General features: G+C 40.2%; 1 protein-coding gene across 4 annotated transcripts in view; it reads left to right on the top strand.

The window, feature by feature from the left end:
* VILL (villin like) overlaps positions 1–17,926 on the top strand; it is a 77,960-nt gene that overhangs the window by 22,231 nt on the left and 37,803 nt on the right. For 3 of the 4 annotated variants that reach the window (XM_070727164.1, XM_070727161.1, XM_070727163.1), the window contains exons 2-3: positions 10,847–10,937; positions 15,355–15,429. In XM_070727164.1, the coding sequence (XP_070583265.1) occupies positions 10,863–10,937; positions 15,355–15,429 (150 nt within the window). In that variant the 5' untranslated portion in view covers positions 10,847–10,862. Of the gene's footprint in view, positions 1–7,949; positions 8,014–10,846; positions 10,938–15,354; positions 15,430–17,926 lie in introns of those variants that run through there. The other variant, XM_070727162.1, reaches the window with a different exon arrangement.

Genomic DNA, 17,926 nt, shown 5'->3' with positions numbered 1-17,926 from the left:
TTCCCTGGAGCCAGGGGAGGGCAAAAACGCCCTCCCCATCCTCCAGAGGCTCTCTGGAAGCCAGAAACACCCTCCCAGAGCCTCTGCGTGACCCAAAAAATCAGCTGGCTGACACACACATGCACGTTGGAGCTGAGCTAAGGCAACTTCTTGTGTGCCAGCAGATATGGCTCGGCGTGCCACCTGTGGCACCCGTGCCATAAGTTCGCCATCGCTGGCTTAGGCAATCAGGCTTCAGCATCAGCCTTACTGGCTGGTCATAAATCAAGGACTTTGCTTTTCTGGTTGGGGTTGTAAGTTGAGGACTTAACATTAAACTAGTCAACACAAAAAAAATTATCAGCCAATATAATATGTCTGTTTTATGGAGTTTGATGTGCTGATTCCAAAAAATATTATTATTATTATTATTATTATTATTATTATTATTATTATTATTATTAATTAGATTTGTATGCTGCCCCTCTCCGTAGACTCGGGGCGGCTCACAACAATAGCAAAAACAATGTAAGAACAAATCTAATAATTTAAAAAACACTAAAAACCCCATTATTAAAAGAAAACATACACACAAACATTCCATGCATAAACTGTATAGGCCCGGGGGAGATGTCTCAGTTCCCCCATGCCTGACGGCAGAGATGGGTCTTAAGAACTTTACAAAAGGCAAGGAGGGTGGGGGCAGTTCTAATCTCCAGAGGGAGCTGGTTCCAGAGGGTCGGGGCCACCACAGAGAAGGCTTAGTTTCGCTATATCACATTAAGTTTCTGATATAGAAGCATTTTTGTTATTAAATCATTGTATTGTATTGATGTTACTATTTGATTACTGGGAATATTTTTCAACCTGAGCAAATTTAAAAAGTGGGTGGATCTTAACTCTCAGAATTCCCTGAGACAGAAAATTTAGACCTGTCTGGGATGGTTCTCCCGGACACAAGGAATATCTTAGGACACGGAAAATATGGTTTTATCAATGGATACAGCAAAATCAGCCCAGTGGCTGTATTGAATGTTGCTCTTAAACATGATTACTTCAGCTTTGTGGTTTTTAATATTTTCTTGATGTTTTTTTTAAAACAATCTTTATTAGTTATTTACATTAAAAAGAACAAATACCATAAAATAAACAGAGACAAAACACAACTTATACAGACGTATAGACATCATTCATAATTACAGTTATATATCAAGTCTTAAAACACTCAACAATTTGCACAGAAGCCAACCTTCCTGTTGACCTTATTTGTTACACCTTTTTTATATTGACCTATTAATTTTAAACATTGCTATATTATATCAATATTAACTAAGTCTTAATCTTATTGATTTCAGTCATATTGCCTAAGTCATAAATTATCAAAAGTTGATCGCTTAGACACCAGTTTTTCATTGTTTCGTATACAGTGTTCCCTCGATTTTCGCGGGTTCGAACTTCGGTTTTTCAAAAATATTAATTAAAAAATACTTCACGGGTTTTTCCCCTATACCACGGTTTTTCCCACCCGATGATGTCATATGTCATCGCCAAACTTTCATCTGCTTTTAATAAAAAAATTTTTTAATAAACTTTAATAAATAAACATGGTGAGTAATAATCTAAATGGTTGCTAAGGGAATGGAAAATTGCAATTTAGGGGTTTAAAGTGTTAAGGGAAAGGTTTGTGATACTGTTCATAGCCAAAAATAGTGTATTTACTTCCGCATCTCTACTTCGCGGAAATTCGACTTTCGCGGGCGGTCTCGGAACGCATCCCCTGCAAAATGCGAGGGAACACTGTACAGCGATCCCTCATTTTTCGCTGGGGATGCGTTCCAAGACCACCCATGAAACATGAATTTCCGTGAAGTAGAGGAAAGATAGTTTTTTATGTATTTAACGAGTATTTGGACTTTTAAAACCCACCCTTTGCATTGAACAGCCATTCCATAATGTTTCTCAGCTGGAACTACATGTGATATCCTACCAGTTTCTTTAATAGAGTACAGTAGTACTGTAGAAGAATTTTATTCATTTTTAATGGATTTAAAATTTTCAATGGATTTAAGCCCCCTTTGAAAACCCGTGAAGTAGCGAATCCGCAAAAGATGAACCGCAAAATAGCGAGGGATTACTGTATACAATAAATAAAAGGAGTAAAACTGATGGGTTTTTGATATGCCTTGATATTAGTTTTTCTCTTGCTCATAAAATTGTGGTGGGAATACTGCTCTTTAATAAGGTTTTTCATTGTTGGTAAGCTGCCCAGAATCCTATGTAAAAGATGGACGGTTATATATATTAGAATAATAAATAAATAGATAACCAAATAAATGTTCTCGGTTTGGGATACGGGACGACATTTTTGTGAATGAGGGCTGATGTTACAAAAGGCTTCCAAGGTGCGAATGAATTAAGCAAATAAATAAGTTAGGAGAATTAGAAGCGAAGAGAAGGTCTAAATCCCTCAGCCTAAATTTTTCTCTGTTTGTTGAAGATTAGCTTTGGAACCAAACCTTTTTGCCTTTTCCTCTAAATCAGGGGTGTTAAACTTGGGTCCTCACGGCATTGTCACATGTCATACCGGGGCGTCACCCCTTTGCTAAACTGGGGGGGAGCAGCATGTGACGCATTGGGCCCGTGGGCCGCGAGTTTGACACCCATTTTAAATATATTTATTTAATTGGATTTGTATGCCGCCCCTCTCTGAGGACTCAGGGCGGCTCACGGCAAGTACAAAAAAGAGAACAATAATATGAATCTGTTGTGGTTAGCTCTGGCCCAGCTCCTGCCCCAAGGAATGTGGAGGTGGATGTGGGGGAAACATCCACATGTCACAGGCCTGTTTTGCTCCCGATAGAGTCAACTAGTGAATTATCCAATGACGAAGAAAGTGTGGGTGTGATGGAAGAGGGGGGCTTGGCTGACAGCCCAGGAGGAGATCAATCTTCCTTATCTTCGTTGCATTCGTTGGATTCAGATGAGGAACGTATGACAGACGCATGCATGCGTAGAGCTATGCATAGGAGAGAACAACTTAAGACATATTACAGGAAATAAGAGAGGCCACCTGTGGTTGGGTGGGGCTCCAGTAATTAGAGCTGCTGATAAAATAGCAGCGTGCTGGCTTGGCCGTTGTGGAAGATTATCTGATCGTAGTTCGTCAAGACCGTGAATTGTTGTATTCCAGACTGTGTTTGGATTCCTGGATTCCTGGACTCTGGCTTATACTTCGTTGTGAGTGTTTATCACTGTTTGGACAACCGTAGCTGTGACCCAATTTCACAGTTACTGAGTTAGTAATTGGATTTATTACTGGACTTCATTCTTGTATTGTATTTCAACTGTGCCTTGTTGCTATAAGAAATCCCTTTGAAGTTTAAAAGGGAGTTTTTTCTTCTCTTCTATTGATAAAGAACATTTATTTGGCTTCTATCATGTGTGTGTGTCTGCTTGGACTAATTAACCTGTAACTAAGGGCGGTTGGCACACGCCGGCAGAACAGAATCCAATTAATAATATAATAAAACACCCATTAAATTCAATTAAAAGAAAACATATCAAACCAATCATTCAACAATCATACTGAAAATATATTAATTTGGGCAAAGTTGGGGTCCAGCGTGTCTCTTCTTTTTCGCAAGTATTCAAAACAGATTTCCATTCTAAGAGGCTCTTCGGATGCATTTTTTATTTATTTTATTTATTTGTTAATTTATACCCCACCTTTGTTATTTTTACAAATAACTTAAGGTGGCAAGTCTATTTAATATTCTAATTTCCCCACAACATCCCTGTTAGGTAGCTTGGGCTGAGACCTTGTTTGTTGCAAGCTCACGTAACTGGTTCTCATGGCTAAGGCGGGACTATAATTCACAGTCTCCTGGTGATTGGCCCAAAGTTACCAAGGTGGTTTTCATGCCTAAAGCGGGACTAGAATTCATCGTCTCCTGGTGATTGGCCCAGTCATCCAGGTGGCTTTTATGTCGAGGGTGGGACTAGAATTCACAGTCTCCTGTTGATTGGCCCAAAGTCACCCAGGTGGTTTTCATCCATAAGGCGGGACTAGAATCCACCATCTCCTGGTGATTGGTCTAAAGTCACCAGATGCCTTTCATGCTTAAGGCGGGACTAGAATTCACTGTCTCCCGGTGATTGGCCAAAAGTCACCCAGGTGGCTTTCATGCCTAGGGTGGGACTAGAACTCATGGTCACTTACTTTCCAGCCTGGTGCCTTAACCACTACCAGACCAGATATTGAAAAGATCTCGATATCAAGAAAAGACTAGGTGGTCTCAATCCCAGATGCATAATGTCGGGCCGTAGCCATTTTACTTGGGGTCTTTGGCCTGCCATATTTCATGCTGTTTTAAAATATATTCTTTGCTGTAGGAATTTGGGAGGGGTCATTGCAGGAGGGATGTCTGCATGTAGGTGTAACAAATTCCTTCTAGATTGTCAAGGTCATCCTTTGCCTTTGCACTCCTGCACCTGCACGGAATGAGACGGGAGTTGCTGACAAGTAGGCAGATGAAGATTGGTCAACGTGATGGACTTGGGAGAGTGGGGACCAGGGCTTGAACTTTCAACTGGGTGGAGAAACTCCTGAGACTTGGGTTTCGCCCAGATGTGCCAACATGGCTCTGTTAATAAATTGGGACTTTGATGAATACTTTGCCTCGGACTCTGATTTAATTTTCAATGCTATTTGGAACCTTGACATTTCTGAATTCAACTGGACATGATTATTACTGTCGGTCACTTTGACCAATTCCAAAAAGACTGTGTGTCTCTGTAAAAATACAGTTTTGTCTAAAAATAATTAGAAGTTAGTTATTTGAACAGACTGGGTGCCGAATGAAAATCATGAGGTGGGAGATCAAATGAGTTCCTATTTTAGCCCTTTGTTTGGTAGTAATTGCTCGTTTTGAATGTACCTCTCCCAAAGGAAGTTGCCCTAACCTACATTTTTCCCCCCTTTTTTAAAAAGGTGTTTAGGAAAAGCAATATTTTTGTCAGAAACAAAACCCAGAATCTATATAATGTTTTTTGCAGGTTGTTTTGCCTTCTCTTCTTCTCCAGGCTTGGAAATAGTCAGGCAATTGCCTTCCTTTCTATATTACACCAGCTAAATACCCGTGCTTTGCTACAAAACAATGTGATGGGGCTTGATAAATTGACACTTAAACCTTGAAAATTAATGAGTACCGGTAGTTTAAAAAGGGATTGTATCAGGCGGTGGTTGCCGTTGATGGGCTGCCAAAATTTTTACTGCCACACTGTGGCCATGGCTTATTTTTTGGGTATGGTTTCATGGTCATGTGACCAGGTAGGAGTGGCTTGCCAGCCATGTGACCAGGTGGGTGTGGCTTGACAATCATGTGACTGGGTGGGAGTAGTTTACTGACCAGGATAAGTTTTCAAATAGGTGATTTAGTTGAAGAAGTCACATTATTTGGATAGCCACAAAAAGGACAAATGATAGACAGCATTATTTGTTGAGGAGCACAGTAACTTTTAAAGATTTTGTACTGAATCCACAAGGTTCAGTAGGATAACAGATTAGGCAAGTAGCTCAATTTTCTTTAATTGCTACCAAAGTTCAGTTATAGATAGTGATTATAATGATTAAAACGTTTATGGGTAAAAACACCCTATTTAATTATTTCCTATATTAAAAGTAATTAAGGATCATACTAAGGTACTAGAGAAGGAAGGACAATATAAAAATCTATTAAGTATTCAATAAATAGGGCATAAACCTACAACCCCCATTGTGTCGTCGTCTCCCCCCATACGTGCACCCTTGTCGGCGCAAGATTTGGCTCCTGTGCATGCGCAGCTAGCAAAATCTCACACAAGGACGCTCTCGCGTGCAAGATTTTGCCAATTTTCGGCAATTTCTTTGCTTCCGCACATGCGCCTGAGTTTTCGCTTGCTGCGCATGTGCAGAAGCCAAATCTCATGCGGGCGCACAGGCACGCCATCGGGGGCACGGAGATGCGTGCGCATCTCAATTTCCCCTGCTGGAACCCTGACCCCAGCCGTACTGGAGGCAACCCGCTACCGGATTGTATTATTTTGTTAGAGATGGTAAGTTCGGTTTCTGTTAAAGACATTATTTGCATAGCATAGACTTTCAATTCGTCCCTCAGATAAATTGCTCAGGACCTTCCTGTAAACAACATTCCTGGTTTTTCTCTCTGGCTGGAGGATGACCAGGCTGTCAGGTGAACTGACTCTGGAGCATGCCACATACATTTATTTATTTATTTATTTATTATTTTATTTTATTTTATTATTTTTATTATTTTTATTATTTTTATTATTTTTATTATTTTTATTATTTTTATTATTTTTATTATTTTATTTTATTTTATTTTATTTTATTTTATTTTATTTTATTATTTTATTTTATTTTATTTTATTTTATTTTATTTTATTTTTATTTTATTTTATTATTTATTTTATTTTATTTTATTTATTTTATTTATTTATTTTATTTTATTTTATTTTATTTTATTTTATTTTATTTTATTTTATTTTATTTTATTTTATTTTATTTTATTTTTATTTTATTTTATTATTTATTTTATTTTATTTTATTTATTTTATTTATTTATTTTATTTTATTTTATTTTATTTTATTTTATTTTATTTTATTTTATTTTATTTTATTTTATTTTATTTTATTTTATTATTTTATTTTATTTTATTTTATTTTATTTTATTTTATTTTATTTTATTTTATTTTATTTTATTTTATTTATTTTTTTATTGGATTTGTATGCCGCCCCTCTCCGTGGACTCGGGGCAGCTAACAACAGTGATAAAAACAGCATGTAACAATCCAATACTAAAACAATTAAAAAACCCTTATTTATAAAACCAAACATACATACAAACATACCATGCATAAATTGTAAAGGCCTAGGGGGAAAGAATATCTCAGTTCCCCCATGCCTGATGGCAGAGGTGGGTTTTAAGGAGCTTACAAAAGGTGAGGAGGGTGGGGGCAATTCTAATCTCTGGGGGGAGTTGGTTCCAGAGAGCCAGGGCCGCCACAGAGAAGGCTCTTCCCCTGGATCCCGCCAAACGACATTGTTTAGTTGACGGGAGTTGGAGAAGGCCCTCTCTGTGGGACCTAACTGGTCGCAGGGATTCGTGCGGCAGAAGACCTTGGGAGAAACAGGGAGCTTCCCTCCTAATCGCATCTGTAAATCGTTTCCTGTGTTTCTTGCCTCCCCCCTCCTTTTAACTGATGTTATAGTAGAAGGAACAGATCCATCTGAACGGAGGAGGAAAATAAAGGGGGAGGCAATCTGTCTCTGTCTACCACCATTTGTTGGTATTCATCAGGCTAGCGTCATGTTAATGTGTGAGAGAGTTGAGGGGTGTTTGGAAAATCAAACAGTATTTGCTGTGTGAGCAAGAAGGAGACAGGAAGGAGCCTGTGTGTGGCTTAGCTCAACTGTTCTGTAGAAAAGTTGCTTGCTGCTGTGAAAGCAAAAGCGAAACTGAAACTCCTCTGCTGGTGTTTTGCATTTGAATCAGATTTCTTTTTGGATGGGGAGGGGGGAGTAGAACTCCTTTGCATCAAAGCTTGTTAATATAAGAAATACTCATGCTCCGATGGTCATTTTGAAAAATCCTTTCTTAGTGAGCACCTAGTGGAAGGCAAGAAGAATATACGTGGGAAATTTCAAGTTTCTAGGCTTTACGGTTCTGGAGATTTTGTGATTAGTGTGTGAATGGTTTTCACTTTTTTATAGAGATAGATTTTTTTTTTCCTGGCAATTTGGCAAGTTGAGGGCTAAGTCTTTCATCGCTGGATGGTTTTTCAAACATTCTTTGCTTGCAGAAATAGACTCCATCTTTTCATAGCTGTCAGAAGAGAGAAAAGCTGGAAAGCTCTGAATGGAGATACGTATATACTGTACATTCTTGATGCCATTTCATTTGAAGCTGGGAAAAAGAGTGTCCTATCGTCACCACTAGGTGGTGTCAACACATGTTGGGTGCACTCCAATACAGGTATGGTAATCCTTGACTTACAACAGTTCATTTAGTGACTTCAAAATTACAATAACACTGAAAAAGTGACTTATTACAGCTTTTCAAACTATCTCCACCATCATGTTATCAAAATTTAGAATGTTTACCAAAGTGGTTCATATTTACGACAGTTTGCAATATCTCGGTGTGTGTGTTTGTGTGTGTGTGTGAGAGAGAGAGATGTGATTCCCTTTTGAGACCTTCTTACAAGCAAAAGTCAATGGGGGGAATCCAGATTCACTTAAGAACCGTCTTAGTAATTTAACAGCCATAGTGATTCACTTAACAACGGTGGCAAGAAATATTGTAAAATGAGGCAAAACCTAAATGTCTTTGTACGTAGATGTACGTAAGGATATAAAAAAAAGGGAAAGAAAACACAATAACAATCCAAATATAGACAAACATCACTTTATTTATTTGTTGACAATTCTTTTTAACTGAGATATTATTGTCATTTCGATATAAGTATAGATAAGTATAGATATGTATATATGTACAATTTATAAATATATAAATCGCCTGCTACCACACGAATCCCAGCGGCCGATAAGGTCCCACAGAGTTGGCCTTTTCTGGGTCCTGTCGACTAAACAATGTTGTCTGGCGGGCCCCAGGGGAAGAGCCTTCTCTATGGTGGCCCCCGCCCTCTGGAATCAACTCCCCCCAGAGATTAGAACTGCTCCCACCCTCCTTGTCTTCCGTAAACTACTTAAGACCCACCTATACCGCCAGGCATGGGGGATTTGAGACACCTTTCCCCCAGGCTTATTATAATTTATGTTTGGTATGTATGTGCTGTTTGGTTTTTAATTATGATAGGGGTTTTAGTTTTTTTTAATATTAGATTTGTGCCAGTATAATATTGTTTTTATCGTTGTTGTGAGCCGCCCCGAGTCTTCGGAGAGGGGCGGCATACAAATCTAATAAATTATTATTTTTATTATTATTATTAATTATATGTATATTGTCTCGCTGATATGATTATCCGTAAAATTATAATAAGATATACTGCAAAGAGGCAGCAGGGGTAGGGGTGGGATGGAATTATATGTTGTATTGTTTTTTAACAGACAATCTCTAATTGTACTCACAAACTAAGAATACAATGATCTGTTTATTTGTGTCTTTTAAATATGTATATAATTTAATAAATTCTATTTTTTTTATAAAAAAACCTAAAAGTCTCACAACAACTATAATTTTAGGCTCAATTGTGGGCATAAGTCAAGGACTAACTGAACCTGTATTTTAATCTCTTTCCCATCTCACCCCACCCCAAACTCCCCACGGCATGTACTCTAAATTTTGGCTATGTGCTAAATCATATCAGTTTTCTCATACCTGTGAAGGGTGGGGCACAGCTGATGGCTACGTTCATATGGATTTCATCACCCGATATTTGAAACCCTCGAAATATCGGGGAAGAGTGTAATTGGAAGGATTTATTGCAAATGTCAATTTTCAGGAAGAAGGGGATAAGTTTGTTTAGTTAGAGGTTTGGTGTATACACTAAAAACTCCCACGGTGGAGCAGAATAAAACAATAGATGACAGAGAATCAAAACGTTGTTTTTAATGCTTCAAGGAAAATAATCAACAAACGGCTCATTTTTTAAAAAATAATAATAATCTGAAATTCATCCTCTCCGTTTTGAAAATGAAGTGGGCCGGGAGAGGAGAATTAATTATACAAGCCTACAAAAAAAAATTTTTTTATATAATCATCACAGTTGACCTTGTAATTTTCTGAATCATTTTTTTGTTCTGATTTCAAAAATGTATATAATTTTTCTGTAGCAAGTATAGTTTCCACGGAACAGCATCATTATTATAAGATACTGTATAGGAAATATACTGGCGACATTACAAAAAAAGTAATTTATTTATTTATTAGATTTGTATGCCGCCCCTCTCCACATACATTGAAAATGTAGAAATAACGTAATAACGAAAATGCTTCTATATCAGACACGTTATGTGATAGAGCAAAACTAAGAATATTTTTGGAATCAGCACATCAAACTCCATAAAACAGATATATTACCTTTGTTGATGGGGGTTTTTTTGGGTGGGGGGGTGTTGATCAGTGTTATCAGTAGATACACCCAACATTTACACTGGAATTAGGGATGAAGGTCCAATTACAGGGCTTTGCGGGCAAAGATAGGAATTTGACAGGTCCTTATATTGTGTGGAATTTGGATCTAAAGAGGCAGGTCGCTAGTCCTCATTAAGGTGGTGCATGACGGGAGAGAGAGGATACAGATTATTCAGCTTTGGTATTGTTAAACTATTAAATAATAATAATAATTATTATTATTATTTAAATGTTATACATATGCTGTTACACTATTTCCTCCTCCCTTTCTCTTTCTCCTTCACTCCCTCCCTCTCTCTCTCTCCTTCCCTCCCTCCCTCCATCTCTCTCCCTCCCTCTTTCCAATTTCATTCCTGTACCAGGAAACGCTTTGTCTTGCAATTGTGCTGAGCACACAAATTGTTCACTCAGGGAAAAAAAGTGGAGGGAGGGAGCCAACTTTCCCCTTTTATTCGGCCTCTTTGAATTAGGATTGCTCACTGTTTTAGAGGGAGTTATTTTATATTTTGGTTCTATTTCTGTGTGGTGGTAGCTGTCTCCAGTGAGTCCAGAGGAGAGATATTAAATTGGGATAATAAAGTAATTAGACCTCCAGGGATCTTCCTTCATAAGGTGTGGTAGTTTCCACAGTTAGAGGAGAATTGGTTCTTTTTTTTTTAAGTTGCAAGATTCTTTCTTTCATTATTTACCTCTTGTCCGTTTGTTTTTACAGCTTCATCTAATCGAGGATGACAAACGCCGAAAGAGAAACAGGCCTCCCGCCGATTGAGCAGAAACCAGGGCTCCAAATATGGACCATCAAGGTAAAAATACCATTGCTATTTTCCACAAAAATAAATTTATTCCATTTAAATCATATATGTATTGATTGACACATCAATGCAGTACCTATTTCAGCGATGGCGAACGTATGGAATGGGTGCCACAGGGGGCACGCAGAGCCGTATCTGCTGGCAGGCGAGCCGTTGCCCTAGCTCAGCTCCAACGTGCCTGTGTGTGCCGGCCAGCTGATTTTTGGCTCACACAGAGGCTCCGGGAGGGGGTTTTTGGCTTCCAGAGATCCTTCAGGGAGATGGGGAAAAAAGGTTCACCATCCCTGGTCTATTTGCTACAGTTAGTCCTCGACGTATGACTGTTGTCTTAGCAACTGGTGGAAGGTCTTAAGCATAAAATGTATCAGGAAAGACTTCATGAACTCAATCTGTATAGTCTGGAGGACAGAAGGGAAAGGGGGGAACATGATCGAAACATTTAAATATATTAAAGGGTTAAATAAGGTCCAGGAGGAAAGTGTTTTTAATAGGAAAGTGAACACAAGAACAAGGGGACACAATCTGAAGTTAGTTGGGGGAAAGAGCAAAAGCAACATGAGAAAATATTATTTTACTGAAAGAGCAGTAGATGCTTGGAACAAACTTCCAGCAGACGTGGTTGGTAAATCCACAGTAACTGAATTTAAACATGCCTTATGCATATATCCATCCTAAGATAAAATACAAAAAATAGTATAAGGGCAGACTAGATGGATCATGAGGCCTTTTTCTGCCGTCAGTCTTCTATGTCAGTGATTTTCAACTTTTTTTGAGCCGTGGCACATTTTTTACCTTTACAAAATCCTGGGGCACACCACCAACCAAAATGACACTCTAACACAGTACATATTATACATATACTTAATGATATAGTTTCTAATTGTATTTATACTCACTTAGTGTGAAACCTGGGCCTGTTTCGATGAACACAAAAGGTATATCCTGGCAGAAATGGTAGTTTGGGGACCCATGTTTAATATTCCCACGGCACACCTGACTATGGCACACTAGTGTGCCACGGCACACTGGTTGAAAAACACTGTTCTATGTTTCTAACTGGAGGTAAGTTACAATTTACCCAGAAAAAAATGAAATTATGACCTGGTTACAAACTTCCAGCTGTCACCTGCTTCCACAGTCATGTGACCTCAGTTCGGACATTGACAATATAGCTGCATTTATGGTCATTTATAGCAGTGGTCACTGGTGGTCAGCGATAAAATTTTGGTGGTCTTCAAAAAATTATTTGCAACAGCATCTTGGCCCCTCTCCCCTCCCTTCTCCCTCTCTTCATACTTTTTCTTTGCCATTAAGCATCGGTCAGGACTTTTTAAAAATGCTGCAGGACGCAGGACAAATTGTTAGAAACCGGGACTGTCCCGCCAAAACTGTTGGGGGATTTTTTTTTGTATCCGGGGTATCAGGGAAGCTTTCCTGAAGTACCCAATGGATGAAACGGCCTTTCCCAAGGCTGAAAATCAGTTGTCGCTAGAGTGGAAATATGGCAAATATCACATATTCGGCAGAGTCTCTGGCTGAGGCCTGGAACAAGGCTGCAGCGGAGGCCCTTGACCGAATTGCACCGCTGCGACCTCTCCGCGGCACTAGACCCCGTAGAGCTCCATGGTTCAACGAGGAGCTCCGGGGGTTGAAACGCCAGAAGAGACGTCTAGAGAAGCGATGGAGGAAGAGTAAGTCCGAATCCGATCGAACACTTGTAAGAGCTCATATTATGACTTACAAAGTGGCACGCAAGGCAGCAAGATGCGCGTATCATGCCACCTTGATTGCATCAGCGGAATCCCACCCGGCCGCTCTGTTTAGGGTAACCCGCTCCCTTCTTAACCAGGGGAGAGTTAGGGAGCCCTTGCAGAGTAGTGCCGAGGATTTTAACACGTTTTTCGCTGATAAAATTGCTCGGATTCGAGCGGATCTCGACTCCAATTGTAAAACAGAGTCAACTGACAACGAGTCAGTCGAGGTGACTGGGGCTAAACGTCTTTGTCCATCTGTCTGGGAGAAGTTTGACTTAGTGACACCTAAGGAAGTGGACAAGGCCATTGGAGCTGTGTGTTCCGCCACCTGTCTACTGGATCCGTGTCCCTCTTGGTTGGTTTCGGTCAGTCGAGAGGTGACACGGAGCTGGGCCCGGGAGATTGTCAACGCCTCCTTGGGGAGTGGGTCCTTTCCGGCTCCTTATAAGGAGGCACTTGTGCGCCCCCTCCTCAAGAAGCCTTCCCTGGACCCAGCCATACTCAATAACTACCGTCCAGTCTCCAACCTTCCCTTTATGGGGAAGGTTGTTGAGAAAGTGGTGGCACTTCAGCTCCAGCGGTCCTTGGAAGAAGCCGATTATCTAGGTCCTCAACAGTCTGGATTCAGGCCCGGCTACAGCACGGAAACTGCTTTGGTCGCGTTGATGGATGATCTCTGGCGGGCCCAGGACAGGGGCTTGTCCTCTGTCCTGGTGCTTCTTGACCTCTCAGCGGCTTTCGATACCATCGACCATGGTATCCTTCTGCACCGACTAGAGGGGTTGGGAGTGGGAGGCACTGTTCTTCAGTGGTTCTCCTCATACCTCTCTGGTCGGTCGCAGTCGGTGTTAGTAGGGGATCAGAGGTCGACCTCTAGGTCTCTCCCTTGTGGGGTGCCTCAGGGGTCGGTCCTCTCCCCCCTGCTATTTAATATCTACATGAAACCGCTAGGTGAGATCATCCAAGGGCATGGGGTGAGGTATCATCAATACGCCGATGATACCCAGTTATACATCTCCACCCCATGTCCAGCCAACGAAGCAGTGGAAGTGATGGGCCGGTGCCTGGAGGATGTTAGGGCCTGGATGAGTGTCAACAAGCTCAAACTCAACCCAGACAAGACGGAGTGGCTGTGGATCTTACCTCCCAAGGACAACTCCATCTGTCCGTCCATTACCCTGGGGGGGAGAATCACTGGCCCCCTCAGAGAAGGTTCGCAACTTGGGCGTCCTCCTCGATCCACAGCTCACATTAGAGAAACATCTTTCAGCTGTGGCGAGGGGGACGTTTGCCCAGGTTCGCCTGGTGCACCAGTTGCGACCCTACTTGGACCGGGAGTCACTGCTCACGGTCACTCATGCCCTCATCACCTCGAGGCTTGACTACTGTAACGCTCTCTACATGGGGCTACCTTTGAAAAATGTTCGGAAACTTCAGATCGTGCAGAATACAGCTGCGAGAGCAATCATGGGCTTTCCCAAATATGCCCATGTTACACCAACACTCCGCAATCTGCATTGGTTGCCGATCAGTTTCCGGTCACAATTCAAAGTGTTGGTTATGACCTATGAAGCCCTTCATGGCACCGGACCAGATTACCTCAGGGACCGCCTTCTGCTGCATGAATCCCAGCGACCAGTTAGGTCCCACAGAGTGGATCTTCTCCGGGTCCCGTCAACTAAGCAATGTCGCCTGACGGGACCCAGGGGAAGAGCCTTCTCTGTGGCGGCCCCGGCCCTCTGGAACCAACTCCCCCCAGAGATTAGAACTGCCCCCACCCTCCTTGCCTTTCGTAAACAACTTAAAACCCACCTCTGCCGCCAGGCATGGGGGAATTGAGATCCTCTTTCCCCCTAGGCCTTTACAATTCTATGCATGGTATGTATGTATATATGTTTGGTTTTTATATTAATTGATTTTTAATCATCAATACCAAATAACTATTGTACACTGTTTTATTGTCGCTGTTAGCCGCCCCGAGTCTCTGGAGAGGGGCGGCATACAAATCCAATAAATAAATAAATAAATACCCTCTGATATGGCTCCATGTGCCACCTGTGGCGTGTATGCCATAGGTTCGCCATCACAGGTATAGGGTCTCCTGTTTGAGCATGGAGTTGGACTAGAAGACCTCCAAGGTCCCTTCCAACACTGTTTTTATGTTAATGGGAATGGAGGTTGCATTTGTGTGAAGATAAATGACCGGAAAAAAATGTAGTTTCATTTGACCATAAAATATTCTATTCTGTTCCCTTCCCTTCCATTTCATTCTATACATACAGCATATTATATATGTGTTTATGCAAGGAAATATATATATATTGACAGCGGGCATCAGAACTTCATTTTTTTAATGTGTGCCAGTTCGTACACACACAAAAAATGACACTAAAGTTTATCTTATATCTTATTAACATAATTATTCAAATTATTTATACAGCTGTCCATTTCCTTTGTAATTGTTTGGGTGTGTTTGTTCTTTTTAAAAATTATGCATAAGTTCTTTCTTTCTCGCCAAAACATTTTTGGTTCTACCACCCTATGCTAAACATTGATTTTTATTTTGTTTTAAAAGGTTACCAAATGGGAACTCCTTGCCACTTTCCAAAGCATCTTACAAGGACTTCTTGCTGATCTGTTCTCTTCTGTTTCAGAATATGAAGATGGAACCAATTCCTGCAAAAGCTTATGGGAGTTTCTTTGAAGGAGACTGCTACATCATATTAAATGTAAGCTTCCATCGAGAAAGGATAATTGCACTAAATATGTTATGCACTAGAGCAGAGGTCTTTGAACTTGGAAACTTTAAGACTTTTGGTCTTCCGCTCCCAGAAATCCCAAGGCTGGCTGAGGAATTCTGGGAGCTAGTCCACAAGTCTTAAAGTTACCAACATTGGAGACTCATCCTTCTATCCTTCCAAGTTGGGTAAAATGAGGACCCAGATTGTTGGGGGCAATACGCTGACATCTGCAAACCACTTAGAGAAGGCTGTAAACATAGAAACATAGAAGACTGACGACATAAAAAGACCTCATGGTCCATCTAGTCTGCCCCTTATATTATTTCCTGTATTTTATCTTACAATGGATATGTGTTGATCCCAAGCATGTTTAAATTCAGTTACTGTGGATTTACCAACCACGTCTGCTGGAAGTTTGTTCCAAGGATCTACTACTCTTTCAGTAAAATAATATTTTCTCACGTTGCTTTTAATCTTTCCCCCAACTAACTTCAGATTGTGTCCCCTTGTTCTTGTGTTCACTTTCCTATTAAAAACACTTCCCTCCTGAACGTTATTTAACCCTTTAATATATTTAAATGTTTCGATCATGTCTCCCCTTTTCCTTCTAAAGCACTGTGAAGTGGTATACAGTGGTACCTCGAGATACGAGTTTAATTCGTTCCGGACCTGCGCTCTTAAGTCGAGCAGCTCTTATCTCGAACGACTTTTCCCCATAGGAATTAATGTAAATAATTTTAATTGGTTCCAGCCCTCAAAAAACTCACAAAGTTAGTCTAAATTATGCAAAAAGACATTGCAAGAATAAATGTAACTTTACTTATTAATAAGATGATAAGCTGAGAGCTTTCCTTCCCTTCCCTTCCTCTTTTTACCCAAAACAATCAACATGGCAAACTTTTATTTTTATTCATTAAACTGTAGTTATTTATTCAACTTCACTGCCACCCAATCCTGTAGAGGGAGGAAAGAAGGGAGGAAGGAAAAGGAAAGCAAGAAATGGAGGGAGGAAAGGAAGGAAGGAAAGGAAGGAAGGAAGGAAGGAAGGAAGGAAGAAAGAAAGAAAGAAAGAAAGAAAGAAAGGGTGAAGGGACAGGAACAGAGGAAGGAAGCAAGGAAACTTATGAAAGGGGAGAGTAACTTCACTGCCACCCAATCCTGTAGAGGGAGGAAAGAAGGGAGGAAGGAAAAGGAAAGCAAGAAATAGAGGAAGGGAAGGTAAAAGAGAGAAAAAAAGAGCAAGAAAGAAAGCAAGCAAGAGAGAAAGAAAGAAAATGAAAGAGAAATAAAAATAGAGAGGGAGAATGAAAGAAATGGAAGGAGGGAAGGAAGGAGAGAAAGCCAGCCCGGCTCTTCTCGGCTCGTATCACGGATTTGAGCTCGGGAGACGAACAAAAATGTCTCTCCTCTCCCAGCTCTTATCTCGAGTAGCTCTTAAGTAGAGCAGCTCTTATGTCGGGGTTCCACTGTATAAGTCTTTTTTTTTTAAAAAAAAACACTATTTAGGTTTCCCCCCCCCCATTAAAAAGACAACAAACAAAACAAACAAAGAATACAGTATACCAAATCTAATACGAAGACTGGAAAGTGAACACAAGGGGGCACCATCTGAGGTTAGTTGGGGGAAAGATCAGAAGCAACGTGAGAAAATATTATTTGACTGAAAGAGTAGTAGATGCTTGGAACAAACTTCCAGCAGATGTGATTGGTGAATCCACAGGAACTGAATTGAAACATGCCTGGGATAAACATATATCCATCCTAAAATAAAATACAGGAAATAGTGTAAGGGCAGACTAGATGGACCAGGAGGTCTTTTTCTGCCGTCAGTCTTCTATGTTTCTAAGAATCGTTAATCACTTTTACAGCTTTTTCAAAGTCTAATTTCATGTTACAATATTATTTGGTTCCTTTCATAGCATTTAGATCTATATATCAATTCACAGTGCTTTACATCCCTCTCTAAGTGGTTTATAGAGAGTCAGCATATTGCCCCCAACAATCTGGGTCCTCATTTTACCGACCTTGAAAGGATGGAAGAGTGAGTCAACCGGTGATCAGTAGAAGTAGCTTGCAGAACTACACTCTAACCACTGCACCACTGAGGTTCTAACCTTTATTAATTTTTAAAATTAATTTATTAATATTATTTATTTATTTATTTGCCCAATACATAATGTAGGTTTCAGAGGTTATAATCATAGTAAAAATATATCAATGGAGAATAGAAGAAAAGACATGGGAATAATATGGAAGAAATAAGAGTTCATAAGCATATACATGTAGCTAGGAGAAATATAAGAGAAATATTAGGACAGGGGACGGAAGGCACGCTGGTGCGCTTTATCTAAGACTATCTATACAATTATTTAGTCTCATACTATATCTTCTATATAGATATATGTTGGTATGTCTCGGTATAGCTAGGCTATGAGACCTTTGACATACACTGAGCAGAGAATTTAAACAGAGTGTGGATGTGTGG

The sequence above is a fragment of the Erythrolamprus reginae genome, chromosome Z (genome assembly GCF_031021105.1).
Source record: "Erythrolamprus reginae isolate rEryReg1 chromosome Z, rEryReg1.hap1, whole genome shotgun sequence".
NCBI lineage: Eukaryota > Metazoa > Chordata > Lepidosauria > Squamata > Dipsadidae > Erythrolamprus > Erythrolamprus reginae.
The sequence above is the reverse complement of the archived record's forward strand: the minus strand, read 5'-3'. Positions and strand labels throughout refer to the sequence as shown.